This window comes from Drosophila gunungcola, assembly GCF_025200985.1.
Source record: "Drosophila gunungcola strain Sukarami chromosome 3L unlocalized genomic scaffold, Dgunungcola_SK_2 000009F, whole genome shotgun sequence".
Lineage (NCBI taxonomy): Eukaryota > Metazoa > Arthropoda > Insecta > Diptera > Drosophilidae > Drosophila > Drosophila gunungcola.
Window position 1 is genome coordinate 1,215,349 of NW_026453181.1, and position 17,662 is coordinate 1,233,010.

A 17,662-nucleotide genomic window follows, 5' to 3' on the forward strand; every position below is an offset into this window, starting at 1 on the left:
CTCGCAGATCGCCACTAACGATACCGTAAGTCGGGCCGGACGGTGGGAAGCTAACCCGGTCAGAGAGGAGGGATTCGGGCCCCGTCGACACGATCTACATAACATTTGTTGCGGCTAATGGCTGCGCATTGCAAGCCGCGCCAAATATGGAGACGAATGCGGAATGTCCGGTGGCCAATAAGGTTTAGTTGGGCTTGAGCTCGTCTTGAGGCATTACCTTAGGAGCTCTTCTGACTCAAATTTGCAGCAAACAGATATTCTTTGTTTTTAACATTGTGTAATAACCGCCAAGTAATTCTAAAGAAGCACATTTCAACACTTGTGAACTGTAAGTGAAGGATACATTTCTTCATGCTTGGTTTTGCGGATATCATAAATGTCTAAAGAAAATTTACTTTAAGTGTATGTACAATATAAAGATACAAATTTATTTAGGCTAACTATTAAGCTACATGGAATTGCTGAAGATAATGTGGGATTTAAAGATACGTGAAACCGTTTTTATGCAATTCATTATTTAATACGCTTTTTTGCCCACTCACTCAGGTGATCTGAACAATTCTAACTGTGGTTTGCTCAAAGCGCGCGCCGAACACAATACAATAATACTTAAGGAATCGGAGCGCTGCCGTTGCCGAGTTCCTATTGCCGTTCCTAACGCTATTGGCGATGCCTTTCCCACCTCAACACTTTGTATATCGATATATCATTAGCGCTCTTTTGATTTACAATCGCCTTTTGTGTGTGGACCTCGCTATTTCGGCTTTTGTTCGGCCGTTTTCGAGGAGAGTGGCTCTATGAGGAGACCGCAAAAGCGGTCGGCTAATAGCTTATAGCACTTTCCTACCAGCCAACTCGGGCAGCAGAGGCCATAAAATGCTATTCCCGCATATGCAGAACGAATGAAAGTGTTCTGCGCAGCGCGATCGGTTCGAATGTGGATCCTGAGCTAGCGCTGTGGATCGCGTCTGCAACTGGTTGCAACCGTCTTTACAGCCAAAGTTTTACCGATGACAATGCCCCACAATGTTGCGCTAATGAGTTATCACTTAAATCATAACAGATGTCGAAGAAAACACAGGATTTAAAATTATTGGCCTATAATTAATAATGGCTTTACATCCAAAACAATTCTCAATTAATAATTCTAACGATGCTAAATTATTTATCAATTATCTAGAATATCATCTCAGAATTTAAAGTAACAAAACAAAAAGGGTCTAGTACTCTATATATGTAAGTACATATATTATGTATAATTTTATTGATTTCCAGCAAAATTCTTTAAATATCTTAAACAGCCCAAAAAATATATGCAAAAGATTCAATGTTTTCATTTTATATTGCCAAATTTTATATATTTTTGCGTTCATATTACTTGCTAGATTGATTCAACTGAAGTGTTATAAATTCTGCATCCTTTCTGAGAATCAAAACTAATTTTAAGTTAATTATTGTTTTTAAAGAGAAATTTTACGATGTATTATTTGGAAACTGAAATTTTGGTGCATTATATTTTCAATTAAGTAAATAATTAAGGACACCAATTATTCCAGTACCACAGCTATCCACACTTTACAGCTATGCTTCTAGCCGAGTTAGCAAACGCACATCGAACTCGAACAAGTGTTAGTTCGACTGGGCTGCCGTCAAACTGGTCTCAAACGACCGAGCCGGGCCAAAGCCCGACTTGCAGAGCCGCCAGTCAGTCGCAGTTGGTCGATCGGAGCGAGCGGACGTCTTAGCGCGAGAATCGAGGAGAATTAGACCGCAGAACTTGGAGATCGAGGGCCAGCGAAGAGTGAAGAACTTACGAACTGAAAGAATACGATCGCGATCGCGTGTGAGGGTTTGTGTGTGTTCGCGAGAGATGCGCCTTTGATGAGCAGTTGATCGGTCACAGGCTTAGGGTTTCGGGGTCACCACTTCCAATGGCCGGCAGACGCCACCTGCTGCTGGTCCTGCTGCTGATCCTGCAGCTGATCGCCACCACGCCCGCGTCGCGCAGCCTCAGCGTGAATGGCAACAACATTTGGCGGCGGGTGCGCCTGGTGACCAGCCAGGAGACCGACCGCAACGCCTACCAGGTGCTCAAGCCGAGCAGTCGGAATGCCACCAGCACCACCACTAGTACCAGTAGCAGTACCAGTACCAGTACCAGTACGACGACCACCAGCACCAGCACCAGCACCACTCCGGCAGCTCCTCAATTGCAGCGCTCTGCTAAGCAATTGGATCTCAATATTCCGGGCGGCAATGTCTCGAGTGCCGCCCGCCTGGAAATGTCCACGGAATTCTTCGTGGTGCCCACAATGGCCAGCAGCTCGAGCAGCACCACATCCACCACCACGGCGGCCACGCCCCGGCGGAGCCTGGGGGCCAAGGCGCGGGCCGCGGGCACCACCGGCCGGGTGGCGCCGGGCAGCGGCTCCAACAGCTCGAACAGCTCCAACACCCCGCCCAGCATAGTGTCCACCCACCTGCCCTTCGCCGGACTGCGCAAGGAGCCGTGGGTGGTGCCGGTGCTGGTCCTGGCCACGCTCACCATGCTCATGATGGCCGCCTTCGAGATCTTCGTGCTCTTCAAGGCCTGGCGCACGTCGCCCTCGCGACGACACCTCTTCCTGGGCCAGATGCTGCTCCTCGGGCTGTTCGCCTGCGCCAGCCTGGGCGCCATCATCACGGCCCAGCCCACGCTGCTCAGCTGCGGGGCGATCCGCTTCGGGGTGGGCGTGGCCTACGCCCTGGTCTTCGCCGCCCTGCTGGTCAAGTGCGTCTTCCTGATCAGCCTGAACGGGGGGGTGTACCTGCCGGCTCCGTACCAGGGCCTGCTGCTGCTCTTCGCGCTGCTCATCCAGGTGGCGATCGGTGGCCAGTGGCTGCTCACCCAGCCGCCGGAGGTGTACACCACCAGTGTGCCGGTGATGGGCAGCGGCTTCCTCAGCAGCACGGTGGCCTCGCAGACCAACTACTCGGCGCTGTTCTACCCCACGTCCTACACAACGCTGGACGGCACCCCGGAGATCTACACCCGGATAGCGGCGGTCAGCACCGTGCTGATACCGCTCTGCAAGACGCAGTTCTCGGAGCTGCTCTTCTCGCTGATCTACATCGTCTTCCTGATCGTCTTCATCGCCGTGCTGGCCATCAAGTCGCGGGGCATCCGGGACAACTACCGCGAGGCCACCTACATCGGCCTGGCCATCGGCGGCGCCATACCCATCTGGCTGGGCTGGATGCTGTGCGGTTTGGCGGTGGCCGAGCGGCACAAGGACGCCTGCGTGGCCTTCGGCCTGGTGGCCACCTCGGCCACCGTCTTCCTGGTCATGTTCATGCCCAAGGGGCGGCAGCTGGCCGCCATGGGCAAGGAGGGGCTCTACGTGGAGGACCGCGAGGAGCAGTTCAGCTCGCTGAGCCGCGCCGGCTCCGGCTACTCGCCCTCCTTCTTCCACTTCAAGCCCATCAAGTACGGCGTGATGGGTGGCTGCGGACTGCCCAACTCGGCCTCGAATACGGGCCAGGGACTCAGCTCCAAACACTGCTCTAGTGCCAACAACGGAGGTGGTAAGTGCCGCTCTTACTTGACCCTTTAACTTCGGGATTTGTCACAACTTCTGCCTGGTAAAAAAATAAAACTCGGCCTGGAAACATTCCCATTTCGAGCTACTCCCTTCTGCCCTGCTGCCCTTGTCAGCTGTCACTGTCAGCCTCTGTTAGTTTTGTAATAACTTTCTTTTCTTGCCTCATGTGCGCCAGCCCCACCCCCCGGCTGGCAACCTCTTGAACTCTTGTTTATCCATTTGTTCGCTCTTTCTAAAAGCAACAGCAAAGTCGGCGAGAAGGAAAGCAAAAGTCTTAACTTTCAAAGACTGCCAGCTCGAGCAGACGGTAGCCCAGGTACTGTGGTCTTAATGGCTCCAATATGATGGGGAGTTCCAGAAAAAAAACTAACCTAACTCTGTTATTTATCGATATTAGCCCATGGAAGTGTTGAAATTATACAACAATTTTCTAGCTTGAGGCACCTTTAGGCAATTGTGTTACTCTTCATTTGCAGTTTTGACTTCAGTTTCGTTGCCAATGTCAATGAAATAATTATACATTTTCCCAAAGCCCGCCCTGTGATTATTTTCATTTGCATTGCTTTTGCATTTCTTTTCCAATCAGTATGAATGGCAATTTTCCTATTGCACCGCTTCATTTGCTAGTATGCAAATCTGTGCGCTTTCATTTCGCGGCCACTCGCAATTGTAGACAATCGTTCGCGCAGCTCCCAACCACTGTGCGACGGCATTAACTGGGCTTAAAATTGTTTTGCCGGGCCGTGTAATTGTTTGGCATATTAATTTTCCCGACGCCGACGTCTGCGTGTAAGCCAAGTGTAAAAAGTGTAAAAGAGCACACATCCAGCGATCCGTTCATTTGTCTTTCGGCATTCGGCTTTCGTTTTCATTTTCGTTTTCGTTGTGAGAACGTCCAGGTTCGTGGGTTAGGTCTTTGATTAGATTTTCGCTGCTGCGGCTTAAATCATTTCTGGCGCTGCGAATAGAGCCATCAACAAATTTCACATCTGTCCATTAGTCGGTGTTAGATGTCATTGTCAGGCGGTGTGGAAGTGGTCACGACCTGTCCTCAGACCAAAATCGCTTGGCACATTGTCAACGAGCAAGTGAAACGAGTCAAAGCCGAAACTTACAAAGCCAACAATAAAAGCTGACTGTGCAATTTTTGGCAATTTATGAACTGCCTGACAAAAAACAATATCTTAGGAATTAGTTTTTGTTTTTCCCATTTTCTAAACAATAACAAGCCATAAAAGGCTATAAACTATTTCAGCTTTCTAATGAAAGCATAAGCGAAGTGGCTTATGAGTGTGGCAAAGTGGAAAGATATGGGTAGACTTTGGAGAAGGAAGGGCGCCCAGTGGGGTGCCTCGAAATGTGCGTGCCTAAGCCATGTAACACTTTACGTAATTTAATTAAAGTAAATACATCACAAAAGTATGATTACAGTCAGCAAAAAGCGTTTCAAATGGAAATGGGACAGGAAAACTTAGGGCAATTCATGTGGAAAACGGAGAAGAAATGCTCTGTGAAAAGCGTTAGGCAATTGGGAAATTTAATTACGGCAATTGAAATCGAAGAAAAGAAAGCCATTGTAAATCCAAAGAGGTACTTCAATTTAATTTGAATCTATATAACTTGTCATTGCTTACTCAACTTGTTGAAATTATGCACAAGCATAAGTTTTTTAAACCCACTGCAAAGCGGTGCCAAAATCCAGTTACCTCTACTTTAAGAGTATAAGACCCGCAATAGCCTACCAAATTATAACAATGAGCTGGTGGGCCAAAGTAGGAAGCGTTTTACATGGCAGCTACTTGACGACGACTCCAAATCCGACCCAGTATGTGAGCCAAGCAAGAAGGCAAACACGGCAGGACAAAAGCCGAGGTGCAGCTGGAATTTTGGCCAAAGCTGGGCCCGAATCTGGAGTTGCAGCCACGGCCCACAAGCCAAAGTGCCTGTGGGCAGCCTGGGCTCAGACTGAGCCTCGGATTCCGACTCCGTCTCCGACTCCAATTCCACTTCCAATTCCGACTCAGGCCGCGGCCGAGGAAAGCCAGCAAGTGAGGCAGCCAGGGACAGACGAAATATAGGTAGGCTCGTATATAGATAGATAAATGAGAGATATAGTGCTCTGGCCCCGGCTACACATATATACGTCAAACTGTCTGCAATTGAAAGTGCATTTGAGGGGTAACAGAAATCAACGACGAACGAAAACCAGGCAGCAGGCAGCAGAAACCTTAAGAGCAAAAGACAAATGTCTGGAGACACACGGAGCACAGCGAAATCAAAGTAGGCACAGAGCTTAACAAGCAAAGGAGCAAACATCAGCCGAGAGCTGCAATCGCTGCCATTATCGTGGCCAGACCCAAGCTATACCTCAGCCCATAGCCCAGCCAAGCCAAGCCAAACAAACCAAACCAAACAAAACCAAACCCGATCCAATCCAATGCGATCCGATCCGATCCGATCCAGAAACATGTGTGTGGGTTGTGTAGTTGTCTCGCTAACTCTTCGACTTCGACTGCGACTTCGACTTCGCTTGAGCCAGCCTGAGTGAAGTGAGCCAAAGGCAGCGACAGCAAGGGTTCCGGCTTGATTAAGGGCACAGAAAGCAAAAAAAACTGGAGCTGCATGTGGGCAGCAGCTGAAATTTACATAAGGCGATGAGGCAAGAGAAAAATCAAAAGTTGTTCCCTTTTTTTCGAGCCATTGCTCGGGCTGATTGAAGAGCAAATGACTTGGGCAACGAACTTGATTTGGCCGGGGAGTTGACAGCTTGAGGAGGGGCAAATTATTGGATGTCTTGCCTCTCAAGTAAGATGGAATCTATTGCTAAGGCTCTTGCTTGTGTGTAACTCAGCGTTGTTCGAGGAACCAAGAAATCAGAAATGGAGTACCTTTTTTCTTCAGGGCAATTTGCATTAAAAGCACTAAATAAAAAATAATCACAAAATCAATAGACACAAATGGTTTTAAGTGTCTAGGATTCTATTAAAATTAAAAATGATTATTCAACTGTAGTTCACGATTGAAATTTGCAGCACTTGTGTTTTGTCAATCTGAAGTAAAATGATATTTGACTTTCCACAGCTTGTAAGTGTGAGCTTACATTAACAAGAATAATAATTGACGTTTCAAGAGTCGAATTAGTAATAATTTTTTAAGAACTGACACTTAATTGACCTCCTTTCCTAAAATATCTCAATGCATAAAAGTTCTTAAGAACCGGAATGACAATAAATCATATTTTAAATGCTTTAAATGGGTAAACCGAAACCGCAAGGAGGAACGAGAGACATTTCCAATAAATCCATACTATCGAATTTCCTGCCAAGCCTTCAAATAAACACACTCAAAATCACATGAGTGTGTGTGGTCGTTGGCAGTAAGCAGTTCGGCACATAATTCACCGAGCAATTTGCAACAATAAACTAAACGACAGCTAACGGCGTTGACGCCAAGGAATGAGCCGGGCCAAAAGATTCCAGGGCAAGGGCAGGGGCAGGGGCGGATCAGTGGACCGGGGGGAAAGGGCGCAGTCAGAGGCCAGCAGCTCTACATGATTGCCGCCATGAAGTCAAAGTCGAAGGCGAGGAATGAACGCAGATTGACAGCTCTAGCTTGAGTCTCTCATGTACACAAAAAAAATTTTGGATCAGTTTAAATGAAAATCCTTTATATTATAAAAACTTAACACATAATAATCTAAATCCTTTAAATTCCTTTTGTAGCACAAAAGTAACGTCTTACTAAAAAAAAAGTTTTAAAGTTCGTTGCCTCAGTCTTTTGTTTATTGGAACAAACAGAACACGTATGTCAGTTATATTATAATTACTAAATGGTAACTAATAAAAGGCAATCTCTAGTACAGTGATCAAGTAGTTTTTCTTTAACAAAAAACAATTTTGGTTCAATCCTGTCCCCATGTTGTGGCAGCATAGAAACCACAATTTCAATTGTTTCTTTTGGAAAATATTAAGTTGAATAACTTTGTTATGTCATTTAAAACCCAATCGATGATAAATTAATATTTTTTTTTCTGTGTTTGGGCCTGGTTTGGCTGGATGTGGCCAAAAGGATATAGTGGGGCCCGGCCGATTTGAGCAGCCCGTTGCCGCTGATTGAACGAGAGTTCAAGGTTGTCCGGTCTGCTTTAATTGAAGTCGCATTGTTGTAAGCGCTTCGGGCAGCTGTCGACGACGAGCGGCGCGATGACAGGCGGAGCCACAAAAATAGATACTCGTACATACTTCCGTTGCCGCTGCGTGATGTTATCATTATACCCTAACCCCTGGGGCCCGGCTGCTTGGTGGGGAAACTGCAACTGGAATCTGTGCGGAGATGCCTCCCGAGACGAGCCAGTGACCTTATCGGCCAGCAGAGTGTCCCATCTTCGACTTGGCAATGCCGCCACTTGGCCAGTTGGTCAGTAAGACGGGCCCATCAATCTGGGCATCTGCCAGCGGTCTTTGTTCTCCGGCGACGTCGCATTTTTTTGTAATTTTATTGAGTGACTTTATGCCAGGCAGCCACATACATAAAATCAATCATTCATGCCCGTGGAGCCGGGCAGATCGAAGCAGATCCAAGCAGACCTTGGAAGGTTAAAGCTTGTCGCTACACTCCCGAGACCCGTGCGGAAGTTTTGTCTATTTGTCTTGCATGTTTATCGATCGATGGGGATTTGTCAATAAAGAGCCCAGGGAGGCCACATACTCATTTAACTGTGAACAGTCCAGAGATTGCTTTTGTATCTGTTATTTTTTCCATTTTCTGCACACTTGAGGATCTGAGGCTTAGCTCGAGCCGAGGTTCCGCGTGTTATTGATGGATACTTCCAAAGGTTGCTTCATTGTCATAAACCAGTTGGTCAAATGGGGCTTAGCTCAAAGAAAGCTCATTTATATAATGAGAACTGAATAAATTATCGACATTATTATTATAGATTCCTTTATGAAGTTTTTTTGCAAACAAAAGTAATGGGAAAGTATAAAGTTTCTGCCTGGGAAAGCGAATCAAAGTTCGTTGCCTCAGTCTTTTGTTTAAGACAGAAAACAATTTGTAAAAAAGGAATCCAATATATCATTGTGATAGTTAAGCAATTGGAAATATTAAAAGTCAGAACCAAATAAAAAGTTAAAAGTTAAAAGTTAAAATTAGAATCCAAATTCTTAAAGTTATTCAGAATCAAGTCTCGGTTTAATGGCTCAATGATAGCTATCGATCTCCTTTGAAGATACTATTTGTTTTAAGACAGTTACGATTTTAACTTGAAAAACTTTTTTGTTTATTTTTTTATTTATTTCGAATATACTAGAAACGATACTACAACAATGACATGCCATATTTTTATTGAAAACGATTTTCCATCATTGCCTTGGAGTTAATCTTTAAGATAGCACCAATAGTTGTCTTTAAATTGCTCTGTTCGATTGTTTAAGCTGTCAATTATTAGACCCAAATTTAAAGCAATCAGAAATGAACATCAAACAACAATTTCAATCAAATGATTTCTGTTAACCTGGCTTTGTTTAGAACCCAACTTTGCCTGGGGGGCACCTATTGAAACGGTTCGACCAGCATCAGCTGTCGAAAATATGACATAAAAAAGATTCGATTAGCCTCAATTGTTCTGAGTCCACTACCAGCAGACCAAAGACTGAGGCAACGAACTTGAAATTGAAAAACCAAAGAGCAAAAACAAAAGAACAGAGCAAAACAGAACAGAACAGAGCAGAACAGAACAGCGCGGAGCAGAAAACTTGACAACGATGATGTGCAAGATGATGATCATGAAGATGACGATGGCGCAATGTACAAATCTGTGAAGTACGTGTTGTTGAGTATCGTATCCAACTTCAGTTTGCTGTCCGCGGCAGCGCCTGTGTATGGGACTTAATATATGAGTTGGGTAAATGCTGCCAGCACGTGCTTGAAACGAGCGTCACTGTATATTACCACAAAATTATAGCGGTTTGCAATAAGAGCCGCGGCCACGGAGAGCCGGGCTGGATGCCATGGAGCGATGATATTTAGTTTTGCCTAGAAGTGCCAGCAGCCGGCCAGCAACGTAATCGATAACCAGTTCCGAATTGCGGCAATGAAACCGAAAGCGGAAAAGCCAACTCTGGTCTTGCTGCCAGCTTTTGGCCCGGCTCAAAGCAGTTCAGGCCAACCGATCGAGGCAAGTAGGGAGCTCAGAGCCGAGGGAGCCAATGAGCCGTGTGCCAACTCTGCACATGCTAAAATTATTACGCTAAATTGGCCTGCAGATCGCCGCGGTCTTACGGTACCTTCGTCAGCTTGTGGTTGCCGCCCAGGGATGCAAGCTAAGGGGCTTAAAAGAAAGGTTCTATTCGGTTCTGCCAAGAGCGAATGGTTGATTTTAAGGTCTTGGGCATTCTGAATGTCGATCCTTAAGGTAAATCAATCAATACAATATAGAAAATAAATGTATTTACACTTTCAATCAGTGGATAACGCTTTTTTTTAAGGCTCTGTGAACTTATTAGATTATAAAACAAATTTTTATGCTTCAATTTTATATGAAAGATGAAATTACACCATTCCGAATAAATCATGTTCTGTACATTATTTTGTACATTAAATAATTTGCCAATATTTTTGTAAGACAATTATTTTCTTGTTACTGGCTATATTCACACTCTTTGCTTCACAATTTGAATCGTATACCAGTTCACTTTAAAACCAAAAAAAAAAGGTAATAATTAAAATAGTATTAAATTGATTTAAAATATGAAAAACAATCACTTCGTCTACAAAGAAAGTTGTATTTTTATATTGCAAAATAAAAAAAATGCATTTACAGTTTCAAACAGTGGATTACGGATTTTTTACAGCATACATATTTAATTATAAAACAAATTTATACACTTCAACTGTATATCAATGATAAAATTACACAATTCTGAATAAATCATGTTCTGTACATTATTTTGTACATATAGTAATTTGCCATTACTTTCGTAAGACAATTAATTTCTTGTTTCTGGCTATATTCACACTATTTGATTTACACTTTGAATCGTATAGCAGTTCACTTTAAAACCAAAAAAAAAAAAAAAATGGTAATAAATTTCTTCCTTAAAAGTGAATGCCGAAAATTAAAATAGTATTAAATTGATTTATAATACGAAAAACAATTACTTCGTCTACAAAGAAAGTTGTTTTTTATATTGCCGTTTTCGGGCAAAATAGTTGGAGGCGTGTGTTCAAGCTAAAACCACTTTAGTGTTTTGCCTTTTTCTTTGTGCAATAAAAGAAGACTAATCAATTGTTTCAGCTGGAGGTCCATGCCACTCCAACCCAACTGAAGCACACACTTTACTCAAATGTAAATTGAATTGTAACAATTCGAAGGTCATACGCCCTTAGCCGAATTATGCAAATTGCCGGCCGTTGCGGCCATGTGAAAAATGGTTTTCTTCCGCCTCAAAATGGGAGGGAAAATCGTCCGCAGCGCAGTTCATGACAATGAACCCTGGCTGGATGAGTGAGAGGGAGCCGATGTGGATGGGGGATGGGAGGATGGGGGATGGGCTGGGACGGGCTGGGATGGGATGGCTTAGAACGAACGTGGCCAATTAGTTATAATGCTGCTTCGTGATATCACAACATCTGGCAACTCACTCTCAAAGACCCAGACAACGGCCAAGGCAAAAGCAACAACCTTTGGCGCGGCAGCCAGAGGCAGAAAGAAAGAGTCAACGCCGCAGCCAGGCAGCCAATGAGGAAAACAGCAACGCTCGCCAAAGAAATTACTCAAGTCTGCAAAGTATGTAGCAGCTAACAACAGCAAAAGCAGCAGCAGCAAAAAGCGAACTCGCTGTGGCAAGAACAACAGCAGAAAAGCCAACTGAGCACTGCTGGGCCTACAACAAAGGCGAACAATGACAATCTGCACGTAGCAATCAGTCAACGTGCGGCAGTTGGTTTAACTTTAACTTGTTGCCAGCCAGATAGAAGATACTGGGCCCAGGGTAAGGAGGCAGATGCACATGGGACGGGGTTTGGGGGCCAAGCCGACAAACTGCAAACTGCAAACTGCAAACTGCCAACTGCACACTGCAAAATGCAAAACGTGGCCCTGTCTCCGCAATAGAGATGGGCAATTTTAATGAATTTTCCCCAGCCGGTGAAAGAGGCAGAAATAATTAAATGCAAGTGAGGAAAAGTAAAAACGGCCGAGGCGAGCACACGGAAAGAGGAATTAAGAGTGAGGAAATAATGAAGACGGAATAAATCGCCTCAGTTTAAAGGGGGAATAATTCATAAAAAGAATTTCTACAGCAGCCGGGAAAACATGCTTTAGGCACATATTTCTAATGTGGAAGGAACTCATTACTTATGCTAGATAAAGTCTAAGAAACCATTACTGGGGTATTTGTAGAATAACTCATTTTTTTTCACGGTTCCCTTAACGTTAATTTAAACTAATAGTAAAGCTTAGAGAAACTTTCATATGTTTGTTTTTGATTAAACAATGGAGCTTACCGTGATTATATTGCAGTACATTTTTTAATTATTTAATGGGTAATGTGTCAATTGCTTACTTCCTAAATACTAATAAAAAACAATACTTTTTGTTTTTGCCTTTCTAAACTCATTGCTACCGTTCTCCTCCCTTATTACCTGTAATTATCCATAAAGGAAATAGATATGTAATGAATGAACAACCTTAATTTCTACCAGTAGCTTCGTTACTAGCTTTATTTTGAGGACTGGTTAACATTTTCTTTACCGTGATTAGACCGATTGTAATCAGACTAATACAAATTTATTTTTATTAGTTATAAGGCAAGTTGCTTTTCTTGAAAGTTAAAATCTTAAAATTATATTCTCAGAAAATAGCGTACTTTCTTCCGGTTTTAAATTTTTAACTTGTTTGCCTTTTGACAAGATGTGGTATTCAGCACTTTTGGTTTATTTTGTAAATGACGTAATTAATAAAATTACTCAATCTTATTCAGGTAAAAACACAGCAAATATTGTTCAATGTTGCTTGACTCTGCATTGGTAGATTTGTAAAAGGTTCTCTGAAGACACTTTTTCCCCCAATTTCCTGCATTATGGCAATTTATATTCAGGGTCACGTATTCCTTCCATCTCTAGCCATATAGAATTTTTCAGGGCTCTGGCCGCCCCCACACATAGATACAGAAGTGCACCAACACCTGGACAATGCGGAACATGCATGCAGACGCCAATCTCGAGTCTGGCCATACATATTTGCACTTAATTAGCGTTTTTCGTTACATTTCGTCTCGTTTCGTTAAGTTGGCTGTCAGCTGTGAGCTAAAGTAGCATATTTAATGCTGGCGCACATAATTCATAATGGCCAAATGAGCTGACAGACAGCGCAAATCGGAGAAAGAGATTTTCTAGTTGGTCTCGGGCAAAACGGAATTAAGCCAAATTTGCCGCTTCAGCTGGCGGCTGCTGCTGCTGCTGGAAAACTAGTTTCTTTTTTAACGCGAAATGCAAAAGCCTGCCCACCGCAGATACAGATACATCTGGAGTTACAGGTACAGATACAGATACATTTGCAGATACAGATACAGATACAGCTTTGGATTCTGGCGCACACATGCATTTTCATTTTCTGACACATAATTCCACATTCGAGGCAGTGGAAGCAGAACAGAAGTCTCGGAGCGGCGTATAAAAACAAGCGGGCTTAATTGCAGTATTTGTTCTAAGTTAATTAGAAAAGCCAGAAGTGCCACGAGAAAGAGGCCAGGGGTTGGCATGTGTGTAACTGCCGCATTTAACACTGCCAAGAGTTCAGATCCCGCAGCAGCAGACACTTCAATGCCGACGCAGGCTTCCCTGATTTTCCAGCCTCTCTTTTCGGCCCGATTTTCTAGTCGTTTTTTTTTGTCAGTTTCCATGTCGTTAACACAGTTTGCCACACTCGTTTCATTTGGCTGCCTCTCGGAGCTGTTGAAAATATAATAATAATCGTAAGTTATTACCCCCAACTGCTGGCGGTTGATTTGGCTCACATTTGTTAGGCTTTGCCCGTCCTAAATGAAAATCCCTTACTTGGGCAGTGGAACTTTGGCCAAAGTGTTGGTCTTGGGCAGGCCAAGTCGCTACTAATTATGAGAGAGTGTACGAGAGTTATAAATAGCCGAACAATTAAGGCAGGTTCTTATCTAAAAGGGGAACTGGATTTCGTGGAATCGGAGGCGAAACAAAAAATATGCATAAACTTGAACTGGTTTCGTTACTTTGATTAAGTCTCACAAGAAAGAAAAAATTACACGGGCTACAAGTAATGCAACTGCATCCATAACGCATAGTTTTTATGGGGCGCCTCGAAAAAACGGGGTAGTGGACCTCTGGGGATTGCTCCACACACATTTTATTAACCCTTAAAGTTAATGAAGGTCGCAGCTCTGCCAAACGGATTAACGAGAGCAAAAACTGTTTGTTAGCCCAACACAAACCTATTAAGATTCCAATGAAAAAGCTTGGGGTTTTTGCCCAATACCCGTAGACACAAACATAAATACAGTGGGACTTTCTCTATGGCTTGAGGGTGTTGGAGTTAACCCATTGACATGAAATCGTTGACATCATTAAGTCCGCCATAAATTGGCCGGCAAAAGTGTGAAATATGGCAGGGTAATTTCCTCGAATTGGGAACATCTGCGTCTGGGTTCGGGCTCTGGGTCAGGCCAATTATGGCTGACCATGGGCAGAAGTTGTGACACATTTGCTGATTTATCTACCAACATATGGCTACGACTTGGTTGCACTTAAAGCACATGAGCATACAAATATATATTTTTATATTTATATTTATTATTATTTTATTTTGTTTTGTTTACTTCTTTATTTGTCATGTCATGCATACATATATCATCAAAAACCACCGCCAACCAACACGACATTCATCTACAACATCAACAACGAACTCAAAACAAAAAACATCACCATCATCACTGCATCGACAACATATATTATATCTACTCCTTATCGTACTTCACCTCCATCTTTATCTTCACCTTCACTCCCAAACTTTGTCAAACATAATCGAAAAATTCTCGACACGCTCACGACACACACACTTGCATATGTCATTTCATAATCCATCCGTGTTGTTTCTGTAATTTTTTCCATTGCTATTATGTTCATCAATCATTTGGAACCTTTTTTTCATTATTGGTTGACTCTTTTGGTTTTGTTTCCGGTATTTTTACCTTTTCGAAACTTAATTGAATTTACATTTATTGTCAAAAACCAATAATTACTGTACATATATGTTTATCCTATACGTAATATCACCACTACGTGTGTGTGGGTCACGACTGGTTTTGTTAATGGTTTGGTAACTTTACACACGGCTCTGGGACTTCCAACCACACACGCACCCACTCCACCACCACCGCACCACCGCACCACCAATCCCTGCAATCCGCCGACAGATCGGGTTGCCTTGGTCACCGCCGCACCGCCGAGCTATACGCGTATGTATCACTATTTTCCAGCACACCTGAGTCCGCACCCGTTCTGCTATTATCCTCCCGCACCACCTCCACCACTGCCACCGCAACCACCGCCACCACAGCAAGCCGCACCGCCCACGCTCACGCCGTTGACCCTCAAACAGTTGGGCAACTCGCTGACCTCCATGACACAGGCGGCGCAATTGGCCAAAACGCTGCGCTATGCGCCAGGTAATAATACTCGCCATTAGCTAACGATCCCCCAGGCATTTTACGGTTTGTCTGCAGGGGAGGATCCCACAGGGATGTATATTAGTGTTATGCAATAGGCAGAATAAGGGGTATATGTAACACGATTGATTAAGACACTTAACAATTCTTAACTTAATTAATCCCATACATATTTATAAAAACAAAAGTTTGAGTTTTTACGCATCAGAATTATTTTTTAACAATAAAAATAGTTTGCTTGCGATAGAGTTATAAAAATCATTAAAATTTTAATGTTTCATATGCATTTTTTAAATACGCCGACATGCTAAAATTTGTTGATGTTCACATTCGACACACCGAATTCCATTGGAAATATAATTTAATGTAGGTACAATCTTTATAGTTTTAAAATGTTTTAGATTTGAAATTCTATATATATTACATTACATAAATCATTTTTGAATAAATTAAGCAAATTTGAATAATTTAAACAGTAAAACATGTTGATATTGCTTTTGATATGTACATACATATATGGTCACACATGAACATGACAACCCCAAGTCCTGTAACTTCTACGGTCAAATTATCTACGAGTCAAATAAATATATTTATATTGAAACATAAAAACCACAAAAACAAAGCAATGAACAGGAGTATTACATGCATTAATACAATAACGCTTCGAGGTTAATTTGCAACAAAATATAATTTGTAATTATCCTTCCCCGCACACAAACAATATTACCGAATCTGCATATAATTTGTTCATACAAAATATGTACAACTAACGAAAAACTGCCGTATTCCGAAGGAAACTAAAAATATGTTTTCTTCCAGGCATGTTTATACGACCAGACGAAACGAATCTCTACACTACGCTGGAGCCCACGTTGAGCAGCAATCCGAATGTGTACTTCCAACGCAGCGGGGCCGTTCATCCCGGCATCCTCTACTGAATATCCGACAGAGCGGTGAAGTCCGAGCAGCGAGAACACTGGAACTGAGTATTTTTTTAGCATTAAGCTACGGCTCCCAAGGAGCAGCAATAAGCGAATTGATATTCTCCGATCATTTCAAGTAGTGTAATATTTTTGTCATAATTGCTAAGCCCTTTGCATCTTAATTTATGCGATACAAGGAACACACATAACGACCTAGTAAATTAAGGATCAGACTCGACCTGAACGCTGGAATTTTGATATATTCCTTTCGGTCAGGAGGGTAAGAACTCCGATGACGATGCAATAGAACTGCAGTCCTAGTTTACGATACAAACCATCTACACTGGTTACATTTACACTCTCGATGTAGCAACGATTTTATCGAATAAGTCTTCAAAAGCAGTGGCCGGCCTTGAATCCTAACTAATGTTAAAGTGTTAAAAACGAATTAGAAACATTAAGTAAGATTACTTTTGGCTTGTGATGTAAAAGTAAATTGTACTTTAAAATTTTTGTAATATTTGGACAGAACCAACTGCTCTGCTTTTGAAATAACTCAAGATCGCAGGGGCAATTCATGTGGATAAATTATGCCAACAAATAGTATAAAATGATCTTGGCTGGACTTTGCATAAAAAGCATTAAGTTACGCTTGAATGTCGAGAAAAGAAAACCCTAGTTCCCGTGAATCCACCTGATGTCCATCAATGTTTGTCAGCAATATGTATACAGATGTCTTGCCCCTGCGACACACACACAAATACCAGTAAGTAATAGGCTTAATAAACATTTGTCTAGCCAAGTAAAACGATCGCTTAAGCAAACACGAAATGTTGTACATATAGCAATGGCCCCCAGCCGCACACACACACAAACAAACACACACACACACACACACAAGGTGAAGAAGCCAATCTCAATAAAAGAAAAACAAAACAGAATAACAACTCTCAATTGCCACACAGGAACAACATCAGCAATGACGATTACAATTAAGTATAATTGCAAATTATTGGCATTGCAATGCCTATTAACGCCTGCTCCAAGCACAGAGGGTGTAGCGGGGGGAGGAGGAGGGGTATCCCCGATCACGATCTAAGTGCGGGGAGGATTATTGGATGCCGACGCGGCGCTACATGTTTCAAATAATTTGTTAACGCCTTTCAGATTGCGATTGGATTGGGTGCAGCCCGGCCAGAATGGCTGTTTGGAATAGATAAACGTTCGACCATTATCGCCCGGTTCTAAGTGCTCCATGGAGCGATTCCCACTGCAAGACACGACGACGCCTCTGACGACTTGACCCCATATATGGCATGGCATTGGTCCGGTCCGGTCCGGTCTGGTCTGGTCCGGTCCGGTTCGGTTCGTACCGGGCACTACTGACCACATCGAGTGCATGCCGAGGGCGTGTTCGCCAAGAGGATGCGAGGTGGACCAAGGGCGGAAGGGCGAAGGA

At 43.2% G+C, this 17,662-nt stretch overlaps 1 protein-coding gene across 3 annotated transcripts; it reads left to right on the forward strand.

The window, feature by feature from the left end:
- Positions 1-1,577: 1,577 nt before the first annotated feature.
- LOC128259713 (uncharacterized) lies at positions 1,578-17,074 on the forward strand. 3 transcript variants are annotated; one of them, XM_052992261.1, is made up of 3 exons: positions 1,578-3,564; positions 15,026-15,277; positions 16,100-17,074. In XM_052992261.1, the coding sequence occupies exons 1-3, from the start codon at positions 1,932-1,934 to the stop codon at positions 16,216-16,218; spliced, it is 2,004 nt and encodes a 667-aa protein (XP_052848221.1). In that variant the 5' UTR covers positions 1,578-1,931; the 3' UTR covers positions 16,219-17,074. The 3 variants fall into 3 exon arrangements, with proteins under 3 accessions (XP_052848221.1, XP_052848223.1, XP_052848222.1); XM_052992262.1 differs by having other exon boundaries at positions 1,622-3,564; positions 15,089-15,277; XM_052992263.1 differs by lacking the exon at positions 15,026-15,277 and having other exon boundaries at positions 1,592-3,564.
- Positions 17,075-17,662: the final 588 nt, after the last annotated feature.